This window comes from Eulemur rufifrons, chromosome 17, assembly GCF_041146395.1.
Source record: "Eulemur rufifrons isolate Redbay chromosome 17, OSU_ERuf_1, whole genome shotgun sequence".
NCBI lineage: Eukaryota > Metazoa > Chordata > Mammalia > Primates > Lemuridae > Eulemur > Eulemur rufifrons.
This window is the reverse complement of record NC_090999.1, coordinates 81,628,108-81,652,639: the sequence shown is the minus strand read 5'-3', so window position 1 is coordinate 81,652,639 and position 24,532 is coordinate 81,628,108. Positions and strand designations below refer to the sequence as shown.

Sequence of the window (24,532 nt, the reverse complement as noted above, 5' to 3'; positions counted from 1 at the left end):
CCAAAGATTACCTAAACGAGCGTCTTTCGAAAACGCGAGTACATGGATCCCGCGAGATTTCGGTAGACTCTCAGTCTACTTCGGGCCGCCGCGATGCAGCAGGGTCCCTCCCCCTCGCAACGCCCCGCCCCCTGGCGCGCCGCACGCAGGCGCGTCCTTCGCGGTGCTCGCGGCCCCGCCCCCTTCCACGGTGCTCCGCCCCGGCCGCGGCACCCCGCCCCGCCCCTAGGCGGTTGCTCGCGGCAGCCGCCGCCCTCCCCCGGCCCAATGGCGCGGCTGCCGCGTCAGTGATGTGAAGCAGTGTTTAAGCTTGTCCGGCCCCCGGCCCGCAGCCCATTACACCATCCGCCGCGGCAGCAGCTGCAGCTGCTGCAGCCGCTGCAGCCAGAGCAAACTCAGAGGGCGGGAGGCTGCTCGGCGTGGCGGGGCGGGGCGAGCAGCGCGGCCGGATTCATTCCTGTGGGGCGTGGGGCATGGAGGAGCTGTGCGGCCGCAGGCGGAGCAAGGCGACCCGGGCGACGGCGGGCACAACGGTTTCCATCTGAAGGGGGCGGCCCGAGCCCGAGCGGCCATCGGCGGCGGGGAGGACTTGCCTCCGGGCAGGTAGTGGCGGCGGTGGCGGCCTGCCAGGGCCCGGGCCGCGGCCTGAGGCGCCCGCGGGAGGCCTGGGCGGGAAGGAGGGCGCCCCCGGGAGCGGAAGGCGGGCAGCAGGCTAGAGGCCACAGGCTTATCGGCCCGTCGGGAGGGTTGTGGTCGATCGAGGAGCTCGGGAAGGGGCTACTGGTGTCTGGAACATGTGTAGTCGAAGGTTATGTAGGGGCGACTGTGGTTTAAGGAACCCGCGGATCCCTGGGGGTGGGGGGTGATCAAAACGGGGCGGGCGAAGTTAATGGCTAAAAGGCTGCCGGATTTCCTGAGAGGCTCAAGTAGTTACAAAGGAAAGCGAACCTTTGGGGTAAGGGTTTTGACCTTAAACTGTTAGAGGTTCGGTGTCTCCGACCTTTTTGTTTCTTGTCGAAACCCATCTCAGCCACAACGAGGCCTTCCAGCCTCGCGCCCTTGGCCAGCTCTCCTGCAGATGCAAAAAAGAAACATTTCTTAACCCACGGCTCTGCCTCTTTCGGTTGTACTCTCCCTGGGCGTGTGCAAAGCAAAACTAGAACAAAGCTTGGCTGGTTAGAGCTGGAGGCAAGAAAACCGGTTGCCTGTAGTGTTTAAATTTTCCGCACACGGGGAAAAGACTGCTTCCCACCAAAACATTTGGGTCTCTGTGTGCACCCTTCTGTATTTTCCTTTTCCACCTTTTTTGGGGGGGGGGGCAGTGAGGCGGCGGAATAATCGTTCAAGTATGGCTTTTTTCTCCCTTGCCACAGAAGTGGAAATCAAGAAAATTTAAATAGTGCTTTTGCCTTTACCTATGGAAAATTCAAAACTACTTTTTTTCTTTCTCTAGTTTGGTGCTCTGGTTGTCAGATGTTGGAAGGAAGTAGGACAGAACATACTCTCCGTGGTTTTATATCCGTTCTGAGGTGCAGTGATTAACATTGCACTTTGGTTCCCGTAACTCCTGCCTGTGTCGGTAGAGTTAAGCTGGAGCTCTGCTTTGAAGGATAAATAAAGCACAGCCTCTCAGTTGGACATAAATGGATCTAAAGACAGCAGTATTTAACGCAGCTCGGGATGGCAAACTCCGGCTTCTCACCAAGTTGTTGGCAAGCAAATCCAAAGAGGAAGTTTCCTCCTTGATCTCTGAAAAAACAAATGGGGCCACTCCACTCTTGATGGCTGCCAGGTATGGGCACCTTGACATGGTGGAATTCCTCCTGGAGCAGTGCAGTGCCTCCATAGAAGTCGGGGGTTCAGTCAATTTTGATGGTGAAACCATTGAGGGGGCTCCCCCTTTGTGGGCTGCTTCTGCAGCAGGACATCTGAAGGTGGTCCAGTCTTTGTTAAATCATGGAGCGTCTGTTAACAATACAACTTTAACCAATTCAACTCCTCTTCGAGCTGCATGTTTTGATGGCCATTTGGAAATAGTGAAGTACCTTGTAGAACACAAAGCTGATTTGGAAGTGTCAAATCGACATGGGCATACGTGCTTGATGATTTCATGTTACAAAGGACATAAAGAGATTGCTCAGTATTTACTTGAAAAAGGGGCAGATGTTAATAGAAAAAGTGTTAAAGGTGAGTTCACCTTCTTTGTTTTTATTTTTTAAGTGTCTACCACTTATTTTCAGGAAGTTTGATACGTAATTAGAAACATTGGTGTTGAGTAAGCCAACATTGACAGACCTGTTTTGATTAGGTGACTCTTCCAATATAACCTTGTAGAGTGTTTCTCTGATATTTGATAAAGCATTGTACAAGTGTGATAAAAGACTTCTGTCACTATGTTAAGCAGCATTTTCTCTCTCATTTGGAGTTACTTCCAATTCCTGGGAAACGGTTCCTCCACAGTTACAGAGCATATTAATGGTAGTTGACGTGAGCACTTAGGTGTATATTTAATCTACCTGGGAATATAGTTAAATGTAATACATTTTTCTTAGCTTTTTTCTTTTCTTTTTTTTTTTTTTTAAGAAAAATTTCGGAGTAGCAACTACTGTATTTAATGAGTCATTGTTTTGTTTGTTCTAGGTAGGCATTTCATTTGTTATTCTGTGAGGAAGGCTAGGCCAAACTGACCTGGAAGGATTAGTACCAGTGGAAAGGAAGAAAATCTGTTCACTTATTTCATATTTATTTGTGGCCAATAGAAATTCCTTTTATATAGAACATGTATTAAATATAGCAAGAGGGAAAACAGATTTTTAAAACTACTTCAATACTGAGTGTGCAAAACAAGGACTAGGTTAAACAGATGTGGATTTGTTGGCTGGCAACAGTGTAAACACCTTTGTCCAGAAGAAAAGCTCAGGTTTACAATTGTGTATAATTTTCATTGACTGTAATAAACTCAAAGCAGCAAATGGAAGTTTAGAATTTTTTTAAACCCTTAAAAGCAACTGTTTTCATAGCATAATTTTGATCCTTGTTTTCCTTAAGTCTATTTATACAAAAGCAAAGTGATTTACTACCTAATTTTAAAAAACTATTAAAATTTAAAAGTAGCATACAGATATATTTAAAAAATTCAAACAATACAAATTGGTTTACAATAAAAGATAAGTCTTATTGCCTCTGTTCTAGACCTGCACCCCACTGGCAACCACTATTTACAGTTTTTTGTGTGTCCTCTTAGAGATAGTGTGTGCAAATACAAGCATATTTCTCTGTGTAGTCTTCCCTCCCTCCCGCTTTCTCCTCACTGTTGGTTGGCAGGTGCTGTTCTGTCTTTATTTATTTATTTATAACCTTAATTTATCATGGATGTCATTCAACTCCAACACACATAGCTACCTCATTCTGTTTCATGGCTATACAGTATTTCACTGTATGAATATACCTAATTTAGTCTCTATTGGTGGACCTTTAGATCATACCTGGTATGATCATACCGTACTTTGTAATATAAATAATCCTGCTGTGAACATTCTTGAACAAAAATGTGTCTTTGCACACTTGTGTGAGAATAGCTGTAGTATATATACCTGTATTTGGAATTGCTGAATCAGTGAATATGCATTGGTAATTGTGATAGTGTCTGATTGCCTTTCAGAAAGGTTAAACCACACAATTATGGGACACTACATAGTGCATACTTACCGAAGATAGTATGACCTTTTTGGAAAAAAAAAAGGGTTGTTGCAAAAATGATATGAGATCATTGTGATTTTTCTGAAATTTTTTTTCAGGGAAAGTATAAAAATCTCACAAAATCCCAGTACTCAAGAGTTAATCCTTCCAAAGATATTTCTGAATTTTGCATGCAGATATATATACAATTTTATATAGTGTTCTATAACCTAGTTTTTAGCTTATTAAATGTTATCTTTAATGTCATTAATTATAGCTCTTTAATTTCAATAGCTACATACTCTTCTAATGGAGTTTTATGTTGCTTCCAGTTTTTCTTTATGATAAAAAATGTTTCTGTAAACATTCTTTGTTATAAAATTTTTTATTCCTGATTATCTTTAGAGGTAGTTTGTTGGGTCAGAGGAAAGCATGGCTTTTTTCTTTTAAACAATCATCTTTTAAAGAATGCGTGCGTAAGAGAACAAATTACTGCTGAACTATTAATATTGGGAGTGCTTTGAAATCATAACTAGAAGTGGAAGGGTTAAGATGTATGGCTGCTTGTTTAGGCTTGTTGGATTTTTGTTTCTTTGTTTAGATGTTTTATTTATCAGCTTAATGATGTGCAGATTATTGATAAACTCATATATTTAAGCCAAATTGGAGTATGTTTTAAACTCTTATGTCATTGGAGAGATGAGTGCTGGTACAATTTCCCTTATGTTTTTCAAAGCTGCTTTATATGCTTTTGGAGATAGAATATATGAAGAAACTATAATATAAATAGCTCATATTTTGTCAGCATTTTTCCCTAATAAACTGTGAACTGTATTTAACTTGATTACCTTTGAACTCTTTTGGAAGAATGTTTCCTTTATCATCACCATCATCTTATAGCCTTATACGTGAGGTTGTGTATTCTCCCACTTTTGGCCAAATGGTCTGCTAATTCTAAGTCATTTTTTCTCCAGTGTCAATATCTAGCATATATTCCTTTAAAAAAAATACACACAAATACATATAACATAAGAAAACCATTTCATGCTAAAAGTTGTTCTCAGATAATCTTAATTTCATAACTTATAGACTTTATCACTTTGTGTGCAGTACTTTTACCTTTTCATGGTGCCTTATAATTTCAACAGTGATTCTTCATGAATGATGGGGGCGCATTAAAGTACACATGCATCGTCTCCTACTCTGATCCTAAAGCTTCAGTTCTGTGATAATCATTCTGTTATTTATTCTGGATTTTTTAATGAGTTAATGGTAATTAAAAAAGCAGGAACCAATTGAAACTGAGGCAGGAATACTGGAGAGGAATCCTGCATAGCAGCAAGGAAGGATTTTTCCCACATTTTTAATCCCCATCCAAAAAGTGGAAAAGACCAATAGGACTAGGGATAAAATGGAATAATTTCTTAAGACATTATAATGTGTCATCCGTAGTTGTGAGGAAAGAAAATGCCAATAGATTGTGTTTGGTCTGCTTAAATATAAAATGCATGTGACTTCTACATTCCATTACTTTTTAACAAGCAGTTGATATTTGAATATATTATTTAACCTCTTTTCATTACTTTTTAACAGGCTGTTGGCATTTGAACATGTTTTAACCTAAGGTGGAATTCATTAATTGAGAGAGCATTTGTTGAGTCCCTCAGTGTGCCAGGCTGTTAGACTTAGGATATACAAAGATGAGTAAAACAAGATATCCAGTCCTTGATTCCCTGCTCTTGAGGAGCTCATGGTTTAATTGGAGAGACAGGTTCATAAGCAGATACTTAAACTACAATATGGTAAGTGCAACAGTAGTGCTTTCTCTATTAGATGTTTGGAAATACATAAAGTATTGTCCAGGTTTATTTGGATAAACCTCAACAGCTACCTGAGAGATCGATGGGTTCCTTCTTTCCCCATGGTATTCCAAAAGGGGAGAAAATCTTTGGAATTTAGGAATACCTCTTCAGTTTAACACAACACTTGATTTTTGAGACAGTGGTTCCTACTTAAAATGATAGTTCTCAAACCAGAAGTGATGAGATAAGCTCCCCTCTGAGCTATCACAGTGATCTCAGTGCTTCATGTGTAGTCATCTTTGGCTTTCTTTGTTTTTTTTTGTTTGTTTGACTTTGAGTTGTTTTTGTTCTTGCTTGGACTCAAAATGAGACTTCGTAAATCCCAGGTGAAGTTACTGAAGTCCTTCATTTCTGCTTTTACATCCTAATTGACGGGGAATTGAGCAGCTGAAAGTACTTGAGTCAATACTACAGACCAATAGAACAGCTTTGGATTGGGATTAGAAGACTGGCCATAGAAGATACTCTGTCCTCATTCATGGGTCATTTCAGATACCCAAGGTGATTAAGGTATTAGTTTGGTGCAAAAGTAATTGCGGTTTCAGCCTGAATTTTAAATCATTATAACTAGGCTAAAACACATCTTTATTAATCAAAATAGGAACTATTACAACCAATATATTTTTGCCAATGAGAAACAAGTTTGTTTATTCCTGTAGTGTAAAAATCCAAGCCTCGGGATTCCACGAACTCTGGGAAGGCATTTTCTGCATCCTGCTGGTTGTGGAAGCGTTTTCCCTGCAAAAAGTCGTGGAAATGCTTGAAGAAGTGGTAGTCGGTTGGCGAGAAGTCAGGTTAATATGGTGAATGAGGCAAAACTTCGTAGCCCAATTCGTTCAGCTTTTGCAGCACTGGTTGTGCGATATGTGGTCGGGTGTTGTGGAGAACTGGGCCCTTTCTGTTGACCAATGTTAGCTGCAGACGTTGCAGTTTTGGGTGGATCTCATTGATTTGCTGAGCATACTTCTCAGACATAATGGTTTCGCCTGGAGTCAGAAAGCTGTAGGGGATCAGACCGGCTGCAGACCATCAAACAGTGACCGTGACCTTTTTTGGGGGCAAGTTTGGCTTTGGGAAGTGCTTTGGAGCTTCTGCTCGGTCCAACCACTGAGCTGGTTGTCGCCAGTTGTCGTACAAAGTCCACTTTTCATCACACATCACAATCCAATCAAGAAATGTTGATATTGTTGGGTACAATAAGAGAAGATGACATTTTAAAATGACGATTTTTTTGATATGTGATCAGTTCATGAGACACCCACTTATCGAGCTTTTTCACCTTTCTGATTTGCTTCAAATGCCAAATGACCATAGAATGGTTGACCCTGAGTTCTTTGGCAACTTCTCATGTAGTTGTAAGAGGATCAACTTCCATGATTGCTCTCAATTGGTTGTTATCAACTTCTAATGGCCGGCCACTGTGCTCCTCATCTTCAAGGCTCTGTCTCCTTTGCAAAACTTCTTGAACCACGAGTGCACTGTGCATTCATTAGCAGTTCCTGGGCCAAATTTGTTGTTGATGTTGTGAATTGTCTCTGCTACTTTATGACCCACTTTGAACTCAAATAAGAAAACTGCTCAAATTTGCTTTTTTTGTAATATCGTTTCTGTGGTCTAAAATATAAAATAAACAGCAAGTAATAAGTCATTAGCAAAAAAACATAAAGCAAGAAATGCGCATTAAAATGATGTGTAACGTAACCACATTTAAGAATGTATTCCAATATCGAATGGCAAATTTCAATAGTGCTAAAACCGCAATTGCTTTTGCAGCAACCTAATAAATTGATAATAAGATAATGCACACTTTCTGTGGGAAAGGCAATGTGTTGCACATTTGGAGGCTATGAGAAGATATAGGGCATCACATTTGTTAACTGTAAATATTCTATGCTGTAGGATTTTAGAGTGTATTGACTAGGAACACTTCTTGGAGAAAGCAAAATTTAAATAGCCTTGAAAGGATTGCTGGAGTTTAGATCTGCAGAAAGATTTTGATACAGTTTTGCAGGCTTAGGACATGGAATAAGGAAAGGCACATTGAGGAATACGCTTGGAGGGTCCAGGAATTGGAAAGTAGGCCTATTTGGACCAAAGGGCACTCAGGGCTAGATTTATAAGGGACTTTGAATTCTCAGTAAGGGAGTTTGATTTTATTCCTCATGCAGCAGTAAGCCAGTGAAAGTTTTTCAGCAGAATAACTGGAATTTTCTTTAGGGGAACTCATCTAACTGTATTCTGCACGGTGAGTCTTTGAGGCTAGAGACCTGGTGTTTTTATCCCATGCATTAGGAAGAGTGTCCGGCCTATCCTGGGCATTTGGTAAATGGGCTTGTTGAATGAACTTGTTGGAGTTTAGAGAGGAAAGTATAAGCTTCTTGATGGAAAACACTGTGTTTCTGTAGGGAAATATATATATATATATACACACACACACACATGAAGACTTGAAGTGACAAAGTCAGACAGTAATTGTCAAAAATGAGTAGTACAGGTAGAACTCTGTAGGAGTTCAGAAAAGGGAGAAATGTAGGCACGTGACAGATATAGCTAGCATTAAAAGGGTTTGACAGAGCTAGTTCAGGCAGTCGATTTGTTTTCTATTATGGCAATTTTTTTCTCTTAATGGAGAGAATACATTGAAACACTATGTACTTTCCACCTTACTCCAATGATTATCCATTTGCCAAAGTTTTAAAAAAAAGTTTCTCTACCCTTGCATTGTTTTCTGTAGTAGTTTAAAGCAAACCCAAGGCATTATATTATTTCTCTTACATAATACAGACATTTTAGAGTATAGATGTATTTTATTAAATGGTTTTTTAAAAATCTTTTTTAATGTTTTTTTTCTCCACTGTAAGCACATAAGAATCTGAAATATAAAAATCCCCCCTGTCAATTAAAAACTCTTGGTATTCAGATAATAGGCTAAGATAATGATTGTTGTCATGGTAGATTGGTTATTTTAGTGTACTTTAGTATTATTTGAGAGTCTGAAGTATTATTTGGAAGCTGAAGTTCTCTTTTCCTTCTTGACTTTGAAAACTCTTCTCAGCTGTTGGTTGCCTCAACACACCCATTGCAGAGAAAAGTAAAAGAGGGAAGGAAGAGACTTAAAATTTTATTCTACTCTGTAACATGTCTGTATTTACTTTGATTTAATAATAATGTTTATTTGTTAAATTCCTTAACATTTTAATCCCACATCATCAAGTTGTTCCTGCAAGTTGTTCTATTTTCATTCTTTTTCCTCCTATATCCCGTGGTGTACCTCTCTGTGTCCTCAGAGAGACTTGATATCTTAGTTGGATAAACTAAGCTGTACATAGGGTGTAAATTGAGGTCAGTGGGGAAATATCCATGTGGTCCTCTGTCCCTGGAAATTGGATTTTAAACTGAGAATGCTCACAGAATCGAATGGAGGTTGGTGAAAATGAGTAGATCTTGAGCACTACTGCTATTTCAGAGTTGTTGGTGGCAGCAACATGAATTTAAGACAGAAGTTTTACTTATTGATCCTCGAGTATATGTGGTTCCCCTGGGTTCATCTTTATCAGTTTTTCAGAGGTTGATTAATTAAATTTGTTTAAAATTCAGGAAGCCCTTGGCATTCTAGAAATTTATGCTATTGAGGCATCAGGAATATGTGATGGAAGATAAAGGTGGGAGAGATAGGGAGAGGCTCAGATAAAGAAGTTAGACAGATGCAAATCTGACAAAAACATCTTTCTTCCTCTTTTTATTCACTCCCTTTGGGAAGAGCTGTGATTAAACAGGGCATCTGTGAACTAGAATTGCTAGGAAAGGAATTGTAATGTTCAAGCTTCAGTCTTTAGATGAGCTTTTTACACACATTAATTGTTTTTACTCTTCCTCTTTTATTAAGCTCCACTGTTCTTAGCCTTTAAAATTCTACTTAACATCAAGACCCATTTCAAAAGCAATTCCTGATCCCCCTCAAGTTATATAAGAATTCATCTTATGTGGATACAGATATTTTTTTAGGGTTAAACTTAGTGGTGAGCTCAAGGACCTGTATTATTAAATTTCTGTATGTTCCTAGCTCAGTGCCTTATATAAAGAATTAATGAAGGGAGGGCACATAGTAGTCTTGGCACTATTTGTCTGTCTTTTTTCTGGACTTGCTCAGCCCCATCCACAAAATTGAGGAAGAATGAACTTGCTCAGCTCCATCCACAAAATTGAGGAAGAATGGGTTGGTAGCAAGCATAGTAGGCCGAACAAGGGGGATGAGAATTGTTTTTTGTATGTTTCCAGACAAAGCTATTAGAATAAAAGACCCTTTGATTTCTGATTCTATCAGTCAAAACTTACACTTTTACCAAAAATATAGTATTTTAATTGGATTTTTAAATAGCTTTACTGAGATTTAATTCACATACCATTCACTCATTTAAGGTGTTCAATTTAGTGGGTTTTTAGTTTGTTTTCAGAATTGTGCAACATTACAACCATCTTTTTGTCATTCCCCCAAAACTCCTTATCCTATTAAGTCATCCCCTCCCATCCCCACTCCATACTCACAACTATTCTGATCGTAGTCAACCACCGATCTCCTTTCTGACTCTATAAATTTGCCTATTCCAAACATTCTATATAAATGAAATCATATATGGGGTCTTTTGTGACTTCTTTCACTTAGCATAATGTTTTCAAAGTTCATCCATTTTGTAGCCTGTATCAGTACTTTCATTTCTTTTTATTGCTGAACAATGTTCCGTTGTATAGACATACCACTTTTATCCATTCAGCAGGTGATGAGAACCTGGGTTGTTTCTACTTTTTAGCTGTTACAAGTAATTCTGCTATGAACATTCATGTACAATTTCTTCTGTGGGTGTATCCTTTTATTTCTCTCAGGAATATATCCAAGAGTGGAATTGTTGGGTCATATGGTAGCTCTATATTTAACCTTTTGAGGAATAGCCAAACTGTTTTCCAAAGTGGCTTTATCAGTTTACATTCCTATCAGCAATGTATGAGGGCTCCAGTTTCTTCACATCCTCTCCAACACTTGTTATTACCCTTCTTTTTTAATATAGCAATTTTAGGAAATGTGAAGTGCTATCTTACTGTGATTTTGATTTATATTTCTCCAGTGGCTAATGATGTTGAGCATCTTTTCAGGTACTTAATTCACGTGGTTATTGGCCATTTGACTACCTTCTGTGGAGAAGTGTTTTCACATCTTTTGCACATCTTTTAATTGTATTTTTTATCCTTTTATTACTAAGTGCGAGAGTTGTTTATATATTCCAAATATAATTCTTTTATCAGATGTGTGATTTGGAAGTATTTTCTCCCATTCTGTAGATGGTTTTTTCACTTTTTTGATGGTGTCATTTATAGCAATTTGGATTTTTGTTTTACAAACTGATTTTTTTAAAATTTGAGTGTGGATGACTTACATAATATTGGACTTAAACAGGAAATTATTCTTAATAGTTGTTAAGAAAAGACTGCAGGGTTTACTGATACTATTTACTACATAGGAACTTTTCCATGAATCAAACTGTGTAATCTAGTTGTAAAACAAACCCTATTCCTGCTTCAGCATATATTTATTTATTTTTTTTTTTTGAGACAGAGTCTCACTCTGTTGCCCAGGCTAGAGTGAGTGCCGTGGCGTCAGCCTAGCTCACAGCAACGTCAAACTCCTGAGCTCAAGGGATCCTCCTGTCTCAGCCTCCCGAGTAGTTGGGACTATAGGCATGCACCACCATGCCCGGCTAATTTTTTCTATATATATATTTTTAGCTGTCCATATAATTTCTTTCTATTTTTAGTAGAGATGGGGTCTCGCTCTTGCTCAGGCTGGTCTTGAACTCCTGAGCTCAAACGATCCGCCCACCTCGGCCTCCCAGAGTGCTAGGATTACAGGCGTGAGCCACCGCGCCCGGCCAGCATATATTTAAATTTAGAGTAAATAGGAATGATAAAATTTGATTTCTGTATGGTGTAAAGCAGGGCTGTGACCTAGTCCTCCTTTTTTTTTCTTTTCTTTCAGACAGAGGAGTCTCTTTTGCCCTGGGTAGAGCACAGTGGCATCGTCATAGCTCACTGCAACCTCAAACTCCTGGGTTCAAGGGATCTTCTTGCCTCAGCCTCCCGAGTAGCTGGGACTACAGGTGTGCACCACAACACCTGGCTAATTTTTCTATTTATAGTAGAAACAGGGTCTCACTCTTATTCAGGCTGGTCTTGAACTCCTGAGCTTGAGCAATCCTCCAGCCTCGGCCTCCCAGAATGCTAGGATTACAGGCTTGGCCCTGGCCCTCCTTTTAAATTTGTATTCATATGACTTGATATATTTATTAGATATGGTAGTTATGTAACAAATGTTTATGTAGCAAACAAGAAAATAAGATTCCTCCTCTATTTCCTTGCTACTCAAGGCATCACTTGGATGCACCCCAAATCAGCTGAGTCAAAATCTGCATTTTGTGAGCTAGGATGATGGATGCCACTGCACTCTAGCTGGAGTCACAGAGCAAGACTCTGTCTTAAAAAATAAATAAATAAATAAATAAATAAAGTTTTAAAAAGCTGCATTTTACTGTGATCCTCTGGTGATTTTGTATGTTGAAGTTTGAGAAGCACAGCTTTATTAGACTTAATAAACACAAACACACACCACTGCCACCACCCCCCGCCCAAGCTTGACCTGTGTGAGGAATTTCCCAACAGCAGAACCTATTGAATTGTTATTGCTAGAAAATGCAGTTTTAAATTATAGATATTTTATATCTGTTAAATATTTTATAGTCCTTAAGAGGACATTTTTATTTTATTAAAAAGTTCAATAAATTCTGTCTGCTGCATGGGGGTGGTTTAGAAACTGACTTAATCTTGATCCAGTGAGTCTTAGTAAACTTACCCAAATTATTTATATGCTATATTGAAGTTATTTTATGGTTTGAGTGGTTGATTGGTAACAATAACTTAACCCTTATTTGAGTTAAAACAAACTCAAAGCGTCTGTTGAAGCCAGAGAATTCTTAGGCTTCAAACTAATTCTTACCCAAATACTGGTATGTTTTTGGGTTACTTATTTTGAGAAAAATCTTGATCCCATTGTTAGGCACCTACACTTCACAGTCCAGCATGAATTTTTATCTCTTATGTGCCTGCCACCAAAGATTATAGTTGTCTTTAAAATAAATGGTGGTGAAGATTGTCACTTCAGATAATTCTTGAGAAATACTACCATGCTTTAACGCATGGGCACTTCCCATAGTTTCCTGCCCTTAATATCCATCCCAGAAGCCTCCCACAGAGTATGGCACTTTTTATTCTTCCAGATTTTCTTAGCACTGTTTCTGTGTTAAATTGTAAAGCTGAAAGTAAAGCTGTATTTGGATTGTACTTTTAGCTTCCTACAGAAATGCTTTAACTAAATTAATACTTAATGTTGTACCATTAGCTTGATTTCTAAGAAATGTCCATTTAACAAACATATCTTGAGAAATCATAAATATTTTCCATTATGAATTCAGTGCCAGAAAATTTTTCTCCAAATGAACTTTTTCTTAATCAAGCATTGAGAATTATATAGTACAATGTGTTTTTTTCTTCCTCTTTTTCGTTATCTAAAAGTAAATTCATTAAATTTCAAAGCTAAATAGCCTTAATTTAATTTAAGTTGCCCGGTAGTGTTTATTTTTGAACTTTGTGTTCTGTTTTTTATTGCCTTTTTCACTCTGAGAACAAGAAGATGTGAGATGCAAAAATCTTTTGGAAGTGTAATCATTGTATTGTGGGAATGGTTTTGGAGATGCAAAATCTTTTGGTAGTGCAATCATTGTATTATGGGAATGTTTTTAAATGACATATAACCCAGAAAAAATGTCTGAGCTAAATCTATAGTACTTGGCATATATTGTCATGTACCAAAAGTTTAAATCGTTGATGTTACCTAGCAAAATTTAAATATGATTTTAATGGTCTTTGGCATATAACTTAGCACAGACTAGTCACAAAACCACAGTAATTCAGTTTAAATTTGGCTTGTTATAATAATTTTTTATAAGAAATTACATTAAGTATAGCATCTCTAACAGTCTTGAATGAAAAAACGGATAGAGCAAAATACTTACAGTAAATATGACAAACAACTGGTTATCATTTTATGAAGTGCTTACACATAGAAAGTCAGACTAATCCCAGAAACGGAAACATATATAGACATGCCCTAAAAAAAAAATAAAATTTGTAAACAAACATGGTAAAATTTTCTATTTACCTAGGAATAGAGGTAATGTAAATTGAAAAATTAATTTGAATCCTAGAAAGAATACTGTTAAAATGGAACTTTAAAAAAAATTTATAATCCCTTTGGAAGTGAATTGAAGATATATATGAAGCCATCATACATTTGTGATTCTATTTTAAGCTAAACAACTTTTTTGTCATTTGTTTATTGAAGTATAATTTACGTACAATAAAATCCATCCTTTTAGTGTATATAGTTCTGTAACTTTTGACTCACATGTATTGCTCCTTTATTAAGGTCAGAACAAAAACTTTCTTTATGTCCCTTTGCAGTAAACCCCTCCTCCAGCCCCTGGCAATCACTATTATCTGTCCTTTTAGTTTTTTAGGTATTACTTTTAATAGTGACAATTATGAAGCAACACAGCAGATACTCATCAACAGGGAAATGTTTAAGTAAATTATGGCATGCCCCCTTACTTGAACTTTCACCATAAAATCATTAAGAAGGGTTATGTAATATCTATCTAGTTTCTAGAGACTGTGCAGACTATGTTGTAATATAACAAAATGCCCAAGATATAGGTGAAAAGCAGGAATCAGTTGTATATGTACTGATTACAACTTTGCCAAAACATACTATATAAAAAGACTTGGAGAGTGACACAAGAATTATAGTTGCTTTAAAATTATGCTTTTTTTAAATTAAAGCCTCTGTTTTCCAAACTTTAAGTAATGCTCCAGTCTATAATTCAAAAACGTATCTTTAGGGCCTTACAGGACGTGGAAGTATAGTGATTATATGCTTAACGTGTTAGAGTAATTTAAAAGATCTCCATCTAAGATTTTACTTTTTGAACTTCTCTCCTCAGAAGCTAAGTTTGAATTACTTTTTGTGATATCAAATATTAAAAATTTAGAATCTACCTTCACTTTAGCAGTGCTATTTGCTTCTGGGATATAAAAGAAATACAAGATCTGTATGTTTTAAGAATAGACAAGTTGAGCTAAGCAAACCTATTTGTGAAGCAGCAACATCATACTATTGTAAGGTATGGTAATAGTAGGTGTTATGTGAGTACCTGCCAGGATGAGTGATACATTTATTCACCAAGCATTCTTAAAATGACAAAATTGTTATGATATAACCAAGAAGGCCTCTTGGAGCAGCTGAAATTTCTGGTGAAACTTGAAGGACAAGAAGTTAAAATGGTAAAGAAGAAAGAGTGCATTATAGGAAAATCAAGAACAGAGGCATGGCTGTTCTGGTGCCGTGAGAAGTACTTAGGATGGAATAATGTGAAGCATAAGCAGAATCTCTGCCTTATTGATAATGTCTTTTTGGTTATGGCAGGGCATTGGTAAACTATGGCCTGGGGGTCAAATCTGGCTCACCCTCTTTTCAGTACTGCCTGAGAGTTAAGAAATGGTTTTGAGATTTTTTGAAGGTTGAGGGGAAAAAAAATCAAAAGAAAAATTTCATGACGTGTGAGCATTACATAAAAATCAAATTTCAGAGTTCATAAGTAAACTTGCGTTGGAAAACTGCCATGTCCGTTAACTTATTGCCTATGAATACTTTTGTGCTACTTGGCAGAGTTTAGTGGTTAGAACAGAGACCTTATGGCCTGCAACACCTAAAATATTTGGCCTTTTACAGAAAAAGTTTGCCAGTCCCTGGGTTAGGTTCACAATGAACCCTTCATAGCAGAGATAATAAGAAATGAGCCTGAAGAGGTGGGGTAGGGAAATGTTTTTCTTTTAAAATTCGTATTCTGTAGTCTCCAAGATGAAGCTTTATTTCACATAATGTACTTTCTAAAGCTCTAGATTTCTTGTCATTGTCCTCCCCTCCACACAAATAGTGCTTTGAGAATCAAATGCTTTAGAATTTTGAAAGCCATCTCAAAGATTTTATGCTGTTTCCTTAGGAAGCATGAAGGCTTTTGAGTTGGAAAGTAATGTGATTAGTTGAAGTTTCATTATGAGGTTTGGTGTATATTAGATATAACTTATTCATTGGAGTTTAGTATGACTGGCACTTCATATGTGACCTCAGAAATGAGCAGTACAGTGAAATGGCATTTGGGAGACATGGTTTTATGTTTTACCACTAATTTCTCTCTATTGTTTTCTATTTGTATGTAGAATAAGTTTATATTCTCTGTCTTGCATAGTTATTAATATATAAAATTAAAAAGGGGCAACAGTTAAATAAAATTCAGGAAAATAAAAAATTCTCTATTAGCGTATTTATACCTTTTCATTAATTTCTGCTTTTTATTATTTGCTTCTACTTTTTCTAGGTTTAATTTACTGTTTTTCCCCCTGACTTCTTAAGATGGAAACTTAGCTCTATTGTCAAGCCTTTCTTCTGTTCTAATATGTACATTTAAGGCTGGGTGTTACTCGTTAAGCATAGTTTTAGCCATATCTCACAAGATTTGTTATTTAATGTTTTTATTGTCACCCAGTTAAAAATATTTTCTAATTTCCATTGGACTTTTATCTTTGACCCATGCATTATTTATTTATTTATTTATTTATTTATTTATTTTTTTTGAGACAGAGTCTCACTCTGTTGCCCGGGCTAGAGTGAGTGCCGTGGCGTCAGTCTAGCTCACAGCAACCTCAAACTCCTGGGCTTAAGCGATCCTACTGCCTCAGCCTCCCGAGTAGCTGGGACTACAGGCATGCGCCACCATGCCCGGCTAATTTTTTGTATATATATATTTTAGTTGTCCATATAATTTCTTTCTATTTTTAGTAGAGATGGGGTCTCACTCTTGCTCAGGCTGGTCTCGAACTCCTGAGCTCAAATGATCCGCCCACCTCGGCCTCCCAGAGTGCTAGGATTACAGGCGTGAGCCACCACGCCCGGCCGACCCATGCATTATTTAGAAATAAGTTTTTAAATTTCAAATATAAAGATTTTTCTAGCTATCTTTTTGTTTTTGATGTCTAACTTCATTGTATTGTGGACTTAGAACATACTCAGTAATTTCAGTTCTTGACATTTGTTGAGACTTGCTTTATGGCCCAGAATATGGTCAATATTTGTATATGCTGCATATATCCTTGTGAAAAAAATGGTTTTCTGTGGTTGTTGAGTTTTTTTATATATGCCAGTTAAATCAAGTTTGTTAATTGTTTTCAAATCTTTATTCTTGCAGTTTTGTTCTTCTAAACTGAGAAAGGTGTGTTCGGATGTAATATATTTGTGGGTTTGTCAGATTTTGCTTGTAGTTCTGTTGATTTTTGCTTTATGTATCTTAAATCTGTGTTATTAGGTAAAAACAAATAGAATATATCTTTGTGTTTGAAGTTTATGTCATTATAAAATGTTTCCCTTTAAACATGCATTTTAAAGTCCACTTTGATATTTTAATATCAGATAGGTTTCTTATATTTAATTTTGGTATAAGGTATATTTTTCCCACCTTCTCACTTCCAAATCTCTATCCTTATATTTAAGGTGTGTCTCTTGTAAGCAGTATGGCTTGAGTTTTCTGTTTGTATGTTCAGTCTGAGAGTTTTTTCTTTTAATGGAACCATTTAGTTCTCTTGTATTTAATGTAATTTCTGATATTTAAATTTTTAATCTCCTAGCTACCTTTTAAATTTTTATTTATCGTGTTCTGTCTTCTTTTGTCTTTCCTATTTTGCCTTATTTCATTTTTTTCTCTGTGTTAATGTAGTAGTTATGTGTGCATACCTTCTAACTATTATTTTAGTGGTTGTCCTAGATGGTACTACTTTGACTTATCAAGGGCTAACATAAATTTCTAATTTTATGTCTTTTCAACAATGCAGAGATCTTAGGACACTTTAACTGCAGCAGTACCCTGCTTACTTTTGTGCTATTGCTGTCAAATATTTTACTGCCATATATATGTGTGTATGTATGTGTGTGTATATATATCTCAAGCCTTACAAAACATTAATGTTTTTAAAGTCAGTATTAATTTAGATTTACCCACAAATTTACCAGTTTTTGTTGATGTTTATGCCCACATCTCTAAGCTTCTATGTGGTTCACCTTTCTTCTGCCTAAAGAACACCCTACAGTATTTAGGCCTGCTGGTAATCAATCTTTAGTTTTTCCTTCTTCTTTTCTTTCTCACCTGAAATGGTCTTTAATTTTCACGTTTACTTATGATGTTGGTATAGAATTCTCTGTTGAGAGTAATTTTCCTTGGTGTTTTTAAATACTATTTCATGTTTCCTGGCTTCTACTGTTCTTACTGAGAACTTTGCTATCAGTTTGATTGTTGCTTTTTTGCTGGTAATTTCTACCCATTATCTGGTTTTAAGATTTTTCTCTTTGTCCTTAGTTCTCAGCAGTTTTGCTGTTGTGTACCTCAATGTGGTTTTCTTTTTATTTATCCTTCTTGGAGTTTGTAAAACTTATTAAATTTGTAGTTTAAGCTTTCATCAGCTTCTGAAAATTCTCATTAAATATTGCTTTTGCCCCATTTTCTTCCTCAAGAATTCTGGTTTTGAGTATGTTAACCCTTCTGACATTGTTCTCTCTGCTTTTTCATCCTTTACTCTTCCATGCTTTTTTCTGTATATTTTCATCTGACCTATCTTCTAGTTCACTAATTCTCTATTCAGCTGTGTGTAAATCTGCCTTTAAAGCTACTCATTGAGTTTTTCAGTTCTGTTAATAGAATATCCATTTGATTTTTTTTTAAATTTCCAGTTTTCTGTTGAATTCTCAGTTTTTAAAAAATGTCTTTGAATATTCTAAACATAGTTATTTTAAAATCTGTGTCAATAACTGCATTATCTGGATCTCCTGTTGAGCTTTTCTGTCGGCTCTGATTTCTCTTGGTTTTTGTTGTGGTTCTTTGTTTTCTGTCCATTATTTTTGATTGGATACCAAGCATTATATGTGAAAAATATAAAAAATAATTTGAGTCCTAGTATGATAATAATCATCTAAATAGTGTTTATATTTGCATGTAGCTTTTGATTATGTACCTAGCAATCCTGGATTATTTTAAATTAGATTTCATTTCCTGTGATGGCTTGTCTATTTGCAGTTTACCTTGACTCCCTAGGGTGTAGCCCTTCAGAGCGCTAACCTAAAGTGTAGGGTGTTTTCAAAATTCCCCTCTGTGCGGGCTGTGGACTCCAGTTTTCTCCTCTAACCCTGAAAGACTGCCAAAAGTTCTGCTCAGGTTTTCAGCTATCTCTTCCAGAATTGGTGGCGGCCATTGTAGGAAAGCTGTCTCAAATTCTGGACTTTACTCTTCTAAATGTTCTTTCTTCTCCTTGATATCATTCCCTTTTCATCTTTTAAATTCTGTCAGGCAGATTTTTAAAAATGCATTTTTCAGCGTTACTAGTTCTTAGTGGAAGGGTGATCACATTACAAGTATCTCTGTCATTACTGGATATGAAAGTCTTCCTTATTATTTTTTTAAAGTCACTTTTTTTTTTTAAATATGTGGGTATATTCAAAATGAATATATTTTATATTTTTTCAATAAATGAAGTGCAGAAATGTTAAACTGGCTTTTGCTACATTTTTATTCTTGATTTTATGCTACTCTGATTAGAGCAGAATGCTGTCTAAGCTTTCTCTTTATATTCAGATTTCTCTTTACTTATATTGCCTATTTCTTAGAAAAAGTGAGAGTAGTGGAGGTTGTCAATTCAATAGCGTTTTTAAAATATGCTCAGTGGTAGTCATGTTTACTTGAAATTATTTTGAACAAATGAACATCAATAGTCAGAAGCTGTGGGTTCTCTCAGTGCTTGGTTACATTACGTATTACTAAAACATTTTATCAGATACTATTTCATTGTGGACCATTGAAATTGTGAGACAGAATAAACATATCCAGAGTCTGTATGTAGTCTTGTAGGTATTATGGAAGACTAAGCAGGATAAATTTGTGTCAAGATTAAATTTTTAATGTATAATAACTCCTGTTTTTTCTAATTTTACTTATAAAGTAGATTTATTATTTAAAGTATTCAGATTAAACCACTTTCTGATACACATGCTGTGCTGGGGGTCCGCAAAGCCATCCCATATTTAGAGGTAACTCACCGTACAATTTTACTCATGGCTAATATTTATTACAGTAATAAGGACACGTAGCTGGATCACAAGAGGGAAAAGCACAGGTAAGGTCTAGACAAATCTGTGTGTAGGCATTTGTATGTGCTCGCCCTCTCATGAGGGATCACATAGAGCACACTCTTCCCCAGCAATGAAAATACATGTGTACCATGTTTCTGCCCATGGAAACCCATGAGAGACTCAGCGCTCATGGTTTTTATTGGGGGCTAGTCGTGTAGGCACCCTTTGCCTAGCACATACCCAAAATTTCAGACTCCCAGAAGGAAACCAGGTGTTCAGTACAAACTTCATTGTTGGTACAAACAGTTTAGGCACAGTGAGCCACTCTTAACATTTAGGAAAAGTTTTATGTGAGTATAGAGAACTGTTTGTCAGACAAGTTCCCTAATGCCAGCCAAGGGTCAACCTTGCAAGTAGGTCTTTCTAAACTGCTATGTTTTCTGCAGACATGCCTAAAATGACTCACTGTCGAAATTATCTGCATTGTTTGTAAATATCAAAGGTCTGCATGATAATTTCTATTTTGATGATTAGTAAACTTAGCTAAAATACCTGGTATTTATAATATCTTAATATGTTTCATACAGGCTTTTACTAATGTGCCAATGCCTGTTGTCAGTTTTAATCCATGTGTGGGAAGAAGAGGACAGTGTTAGAACATTTAGTACATCTAAAAGAATGTTTAAAAAATTAAATTACAATGGGAAATAATCCATTATGACAGGACACTTCAGATGTCTCTTTTTAAAGTTCATATTGAACCACCCACATATTTTTCAGATTTCAGTAGACTTGTTTTTCTTATGTGAGCTTTTTGAGGGAAGTACTTTGTTACCATGAATTTTAGCTAAAGCAGCTGAAGTTCACTTGGCACTCAGAAATAAATATTGAAAAAGTAATTTGTGACTACTATTAGAATCAAGTTGAGGAATCTTAGATATTAAAGACTAGATTCCTGTTTATAAATGTGGAAGCTGACCAGAAAGTTGTGACTGTCAGCAGAACTGTGCTTAGCTAGTTACGTTTATTTCATCCATTTTTAGTCAGAATATGCACTTGAAAACATTAATGAAAAATGCCAAGAGGCTATGGATTAATTTTGAGTTTCATCTGGTAACTTTGGTTATCTTTTCATACCTAATTTGGTCATGTCATTTATTCAACAAGTTTCTTCAGCCCCTGCTGTGTATCAGACACGAATTTTAGGCGCTGGAGATAATTTTTTCCTCATTTGTAATCAAAGTATGCCCTACTTAAGAGTGGCTTGGAGCTGCCTGCTTTTCTTTAGGTTCTAAAGTACATACATGTACTACATTGTATCCTGATCCCTCAAAGTATATCTTTTTTTCCTCTCTTTAAGGTAATACTGCATTACATGATTGTGCAGAATCTGGAAGTTTGGACATCATGAAGATGCTTCTTATGTATTGTGCCAAGATGGAAAAGGATGGTTATGGAATGACTCCCCTTCTCTCAGCAAGTGTGACTGGTCACACGAATATTGTGGATTTTCTGACACACCATGCACAGACCAGCAAGACAGAACGTATCAATGCGCTAGAGCTTCTGGGAGCTACGTTTGTAGACAAAAAAAGAGATCTCCTTGGGGCTTTGAAATACTGGAAAAAGGCAATGAACATGAGGTACAGTGACAGGACTAATATAATTAGTAAACCAGTACCGCAGACACTAATAATGGCTTATGATTATGCCAAGGAGGTAAACAGTGCAGAAGAGCTAGAAGGTCTCATTGCTGATCCTGATGAGATGAGGATGCAGGCACTATTAATTAGAGAGCGTATTCTTGGTCCTTCTCATCCTGATACCTCTTACTATATTAGATATAGGGGTGCCGTCTATGCAGACTCTGGCAATTTCAAACGATGCATCAACCTATGGAAGTATGCTTTGGATATGCAGCAAAATAATTTGGACCCTTTAAGCCCAATGACTGCCAGCAGCTTATTATCTTTTGCAGAACTGTTCTCTTTTATGCTACAAGATAGGGCTAAAGGCCTGCTGGGTACTACTGTTACGTTTGATGATCTTATGGGAATACTGTGCAAAAGCGTCCTTGAAATAGAACGAGCTATTAAACAAACTCAGTGTCCAGCTGACCCATTACAGTTAAATAAGGCCCTTTCCATCATCTTGCACTTAATTTGCTTGTTAGAAAAAGTTCCTTGTACTCTAGAACAGGACCATTTCAAAAAGCAGACTATATACAGATTTCTTAAGCTGCATCCGAGGGGAAAGAATAACTTCAGCCCTCTTCATCTAGCTGTGGACAAGAATACTACATGTGTAGGGCGGTACCCTGTTTGTAAATTTCCATCTCTGCAAGTTACTGCGATACTGATAGAATGTGGTGCTGATGTGAACGTCAGAGACTCCGATGACAACAGTCCCCTACATATCGCTGCTCTGAACAACCATCCAGATATCATGAATCTCCTTATTAAATCAGGTGCACATTTTGATGCCACAAACTTGCACAAACAAACTGCTAGTGACTTGCTGGACGAGAAAGAAATAGCTAAAAATTTGATCCAGCCCATAAATCATACCACATTGCAGTGTCTTGCTGCTCGTGTCATAGTGAATCATAGAATATATTATAAAGGGCATATCCCAGAAAAGCTAGAGACCTTTGTTTCACTTCATAGATGATAATTTGACTGTATTTTAGCACTGTTAAAGCACGAATTGGTAACAGTTGTTTCATAAATGAGCACTGTTGTGATAACACCAGCATTCATTTAGCTTGATATCATCGTGCTCTCATTGGCTAAAGCATTATAAGCATCAAATTTACAAGTTTGGTTTCCCAGTATTTAATATAAATATACCATATAATATATTGTTTGTGAATTATTGAAAAATGTAATGTCATATTCAGATTTCTAAAATTGTCTGCCAAAGGCTTATTCATTCTGGTTTTGTTTGCTGTTGGGTGTTTGGAACAGAGTTAACCATTTTTCAGTGGTATCTTTATACTTTACTGGTTTGTGAATTTTATATAATTGAAGGTCTTTTTTTCCCTGCTGCTTCCTTCTCTTCTTCAAGTTTCTCCCCAGTTTCCATTTTATTTTTTTTCCTAACCATTTCTATTACAATTTTTTCCCCTTATGGACCCACACTAGGTTGTACAAACTTTATGGACTTATTACCATTTGCAGTTACCATAAGTGCTTTATCTTCTCTATGCACCGGCTTAAACTTGACTGTTGTATGTTAGCATATTTTCTATGCAGCAGTTGGTCAACTTCAACTCAAAACACTGTTTTCTTAAGTTTGTTACGAAGTTCATTTTATGAAAGTACTCTTATAGCATGATAATTTTTAGAGCTATAGGTTAGCTATCTTAGCTCAAGCTTTTTGGTTTGGTTTTTTTTCCTCACATCTGAGGTTTCTTTTCTCTAATCCACTGAAATTATTGTGTGCTAAATTTGGGAAACAAATCTATTCTAACTCATTAACCCAGTTGAAATTTAGGTCTGTCATCTTAATATATCATGCAGTAAAAGGAAGACTCTTTCTAAAGTGACCCACCTTTCATGCTGCTCCAGCGTTGTCCTGCTTGTGCTGATGGTGTGACTAGGTGTAGAGAATTTGCTTAAATTTAACCTCAAAGTTTATCACACAGCTTAACAAGTCACATTGAAACATTCAGTAATTGAACTGCAAATCACTTTTAGTTACAAAAAGAGCTAAAGCATGTCAGTGGCATGATGCTTGCCAAGCCAGATCTAGGCATCTAGGATAATTAAGGTATTTTAGTATGCAATTTACTGCCATAGTATCAAAGGTCAGTAACAGTGTTCTTTCTTTCTTCAAGCTTATGTATACCTTTAAAAATAACTTGCATGAATTACTTTGGTCTCAATTATTTGTTACCCTAGTTAAACACAAAAGGTTGCAGTGCTTCCTGTTCCCTTATGAAAGTTAGCTTTTCTTTTCTCCCCTCCCCTCCCCTCCCCTCCCCTCCCCTCCCCTCCCCTCCCCTCCCCTCCCCTCCTCTCCTCTCTTCTCTTCTCTTCTCTTCTCTTCTCTTCTCTTCTCATTTGCTAATGCCACAGAAAGGGCTCTTTTAACTTAAGAAAAGATAAATGAAAGTACTTTCTAAAAAAGATTCAGGTAATTATCATTCAGCACTTTATTGTAATTCAGAATAACATTTATGATGGCATATTTGCCCTGCAAATGTCTTAATGAAATTGTTCTGAATAAAAAGCTCCTTATTGATTTGAGAAAAACTCAGTTTACCTGTGAGTTTAATGAACTGAATCACTCACTTGGATTTTTGTGTTGACATTTTATTCTGAGGGTTGATGTTATGCTATTTAAGGAGTCATTATTGCAACAGTCACATTAGGTTTATCATCTTTAGTCAGTAAAAAACTTGTAATGAGTAGTAAATAAAAAGAACATTAGACTTTTGGGTTAAATAATTGTGGTTTAATTTTTAAAAAGATATTCTTACTGATTTTTACTATGTTGTAAATTTAATTTCACCATTGAAAAAGGTAGATTCAATATAAATGGGCACTCTCCAACCTTTGATGAAGAAGTTTTACTTTCATTTACTGTGGGCAAATTTGATGAAATATTTGAACTGCCACATATATTAAGATACTTAATGATTTAGACTGATATTCTAGAA

The 24,532-nt window shown here is 36.8% G+C and overlaps 1 protein-coding gene across 1 annotated transcript; it reads left to right on the top strand.

Annotated features, from left to right (window-relative positions):
• Nucleotides 1-324: 324 nt before the first annotated feature.
• On the top strand, nucleotides 325-23,842 carry FEM1C (fem-1 homolog C). The gene is made up of 3 exons (XM_069492015.1): nucleotides 325-603; nucleotides 1,454-2,187; nucleotides 21,230-23,842. The coding sequence occupies exons 2-3, from the start codon at nucleotides 1,644-1,646 to the stop codon at nucleotides 22,537-22,539; spliced, it is 1,854 nt and encodes a 617-aa protein (XP_069348116.1). The 5' UTR covers nucleotides 325-603; nucleotides 1,454-1,643; the 3' UTR covers nucleotides 22,540-23,842.
• Nucleotides 23,843-24,532: the final 690 nt, after the last annotated feature.

Coding starts and splice junctions, on each gene's coding strand:
- FEM1C (XM_069492015.1), top strand. CDS start 1,644: ATGGATCTAAAGACAGCAGTATTTAACGCAGCTCGGGATGGCAAACTC. Junction 2,188..21,229: donor TAATAGAAAAAGTGTTAAAG/GTGAGTTCACCT, acceptor CCTCTCTTTAAG/GTAATACTGCATTACATGAT.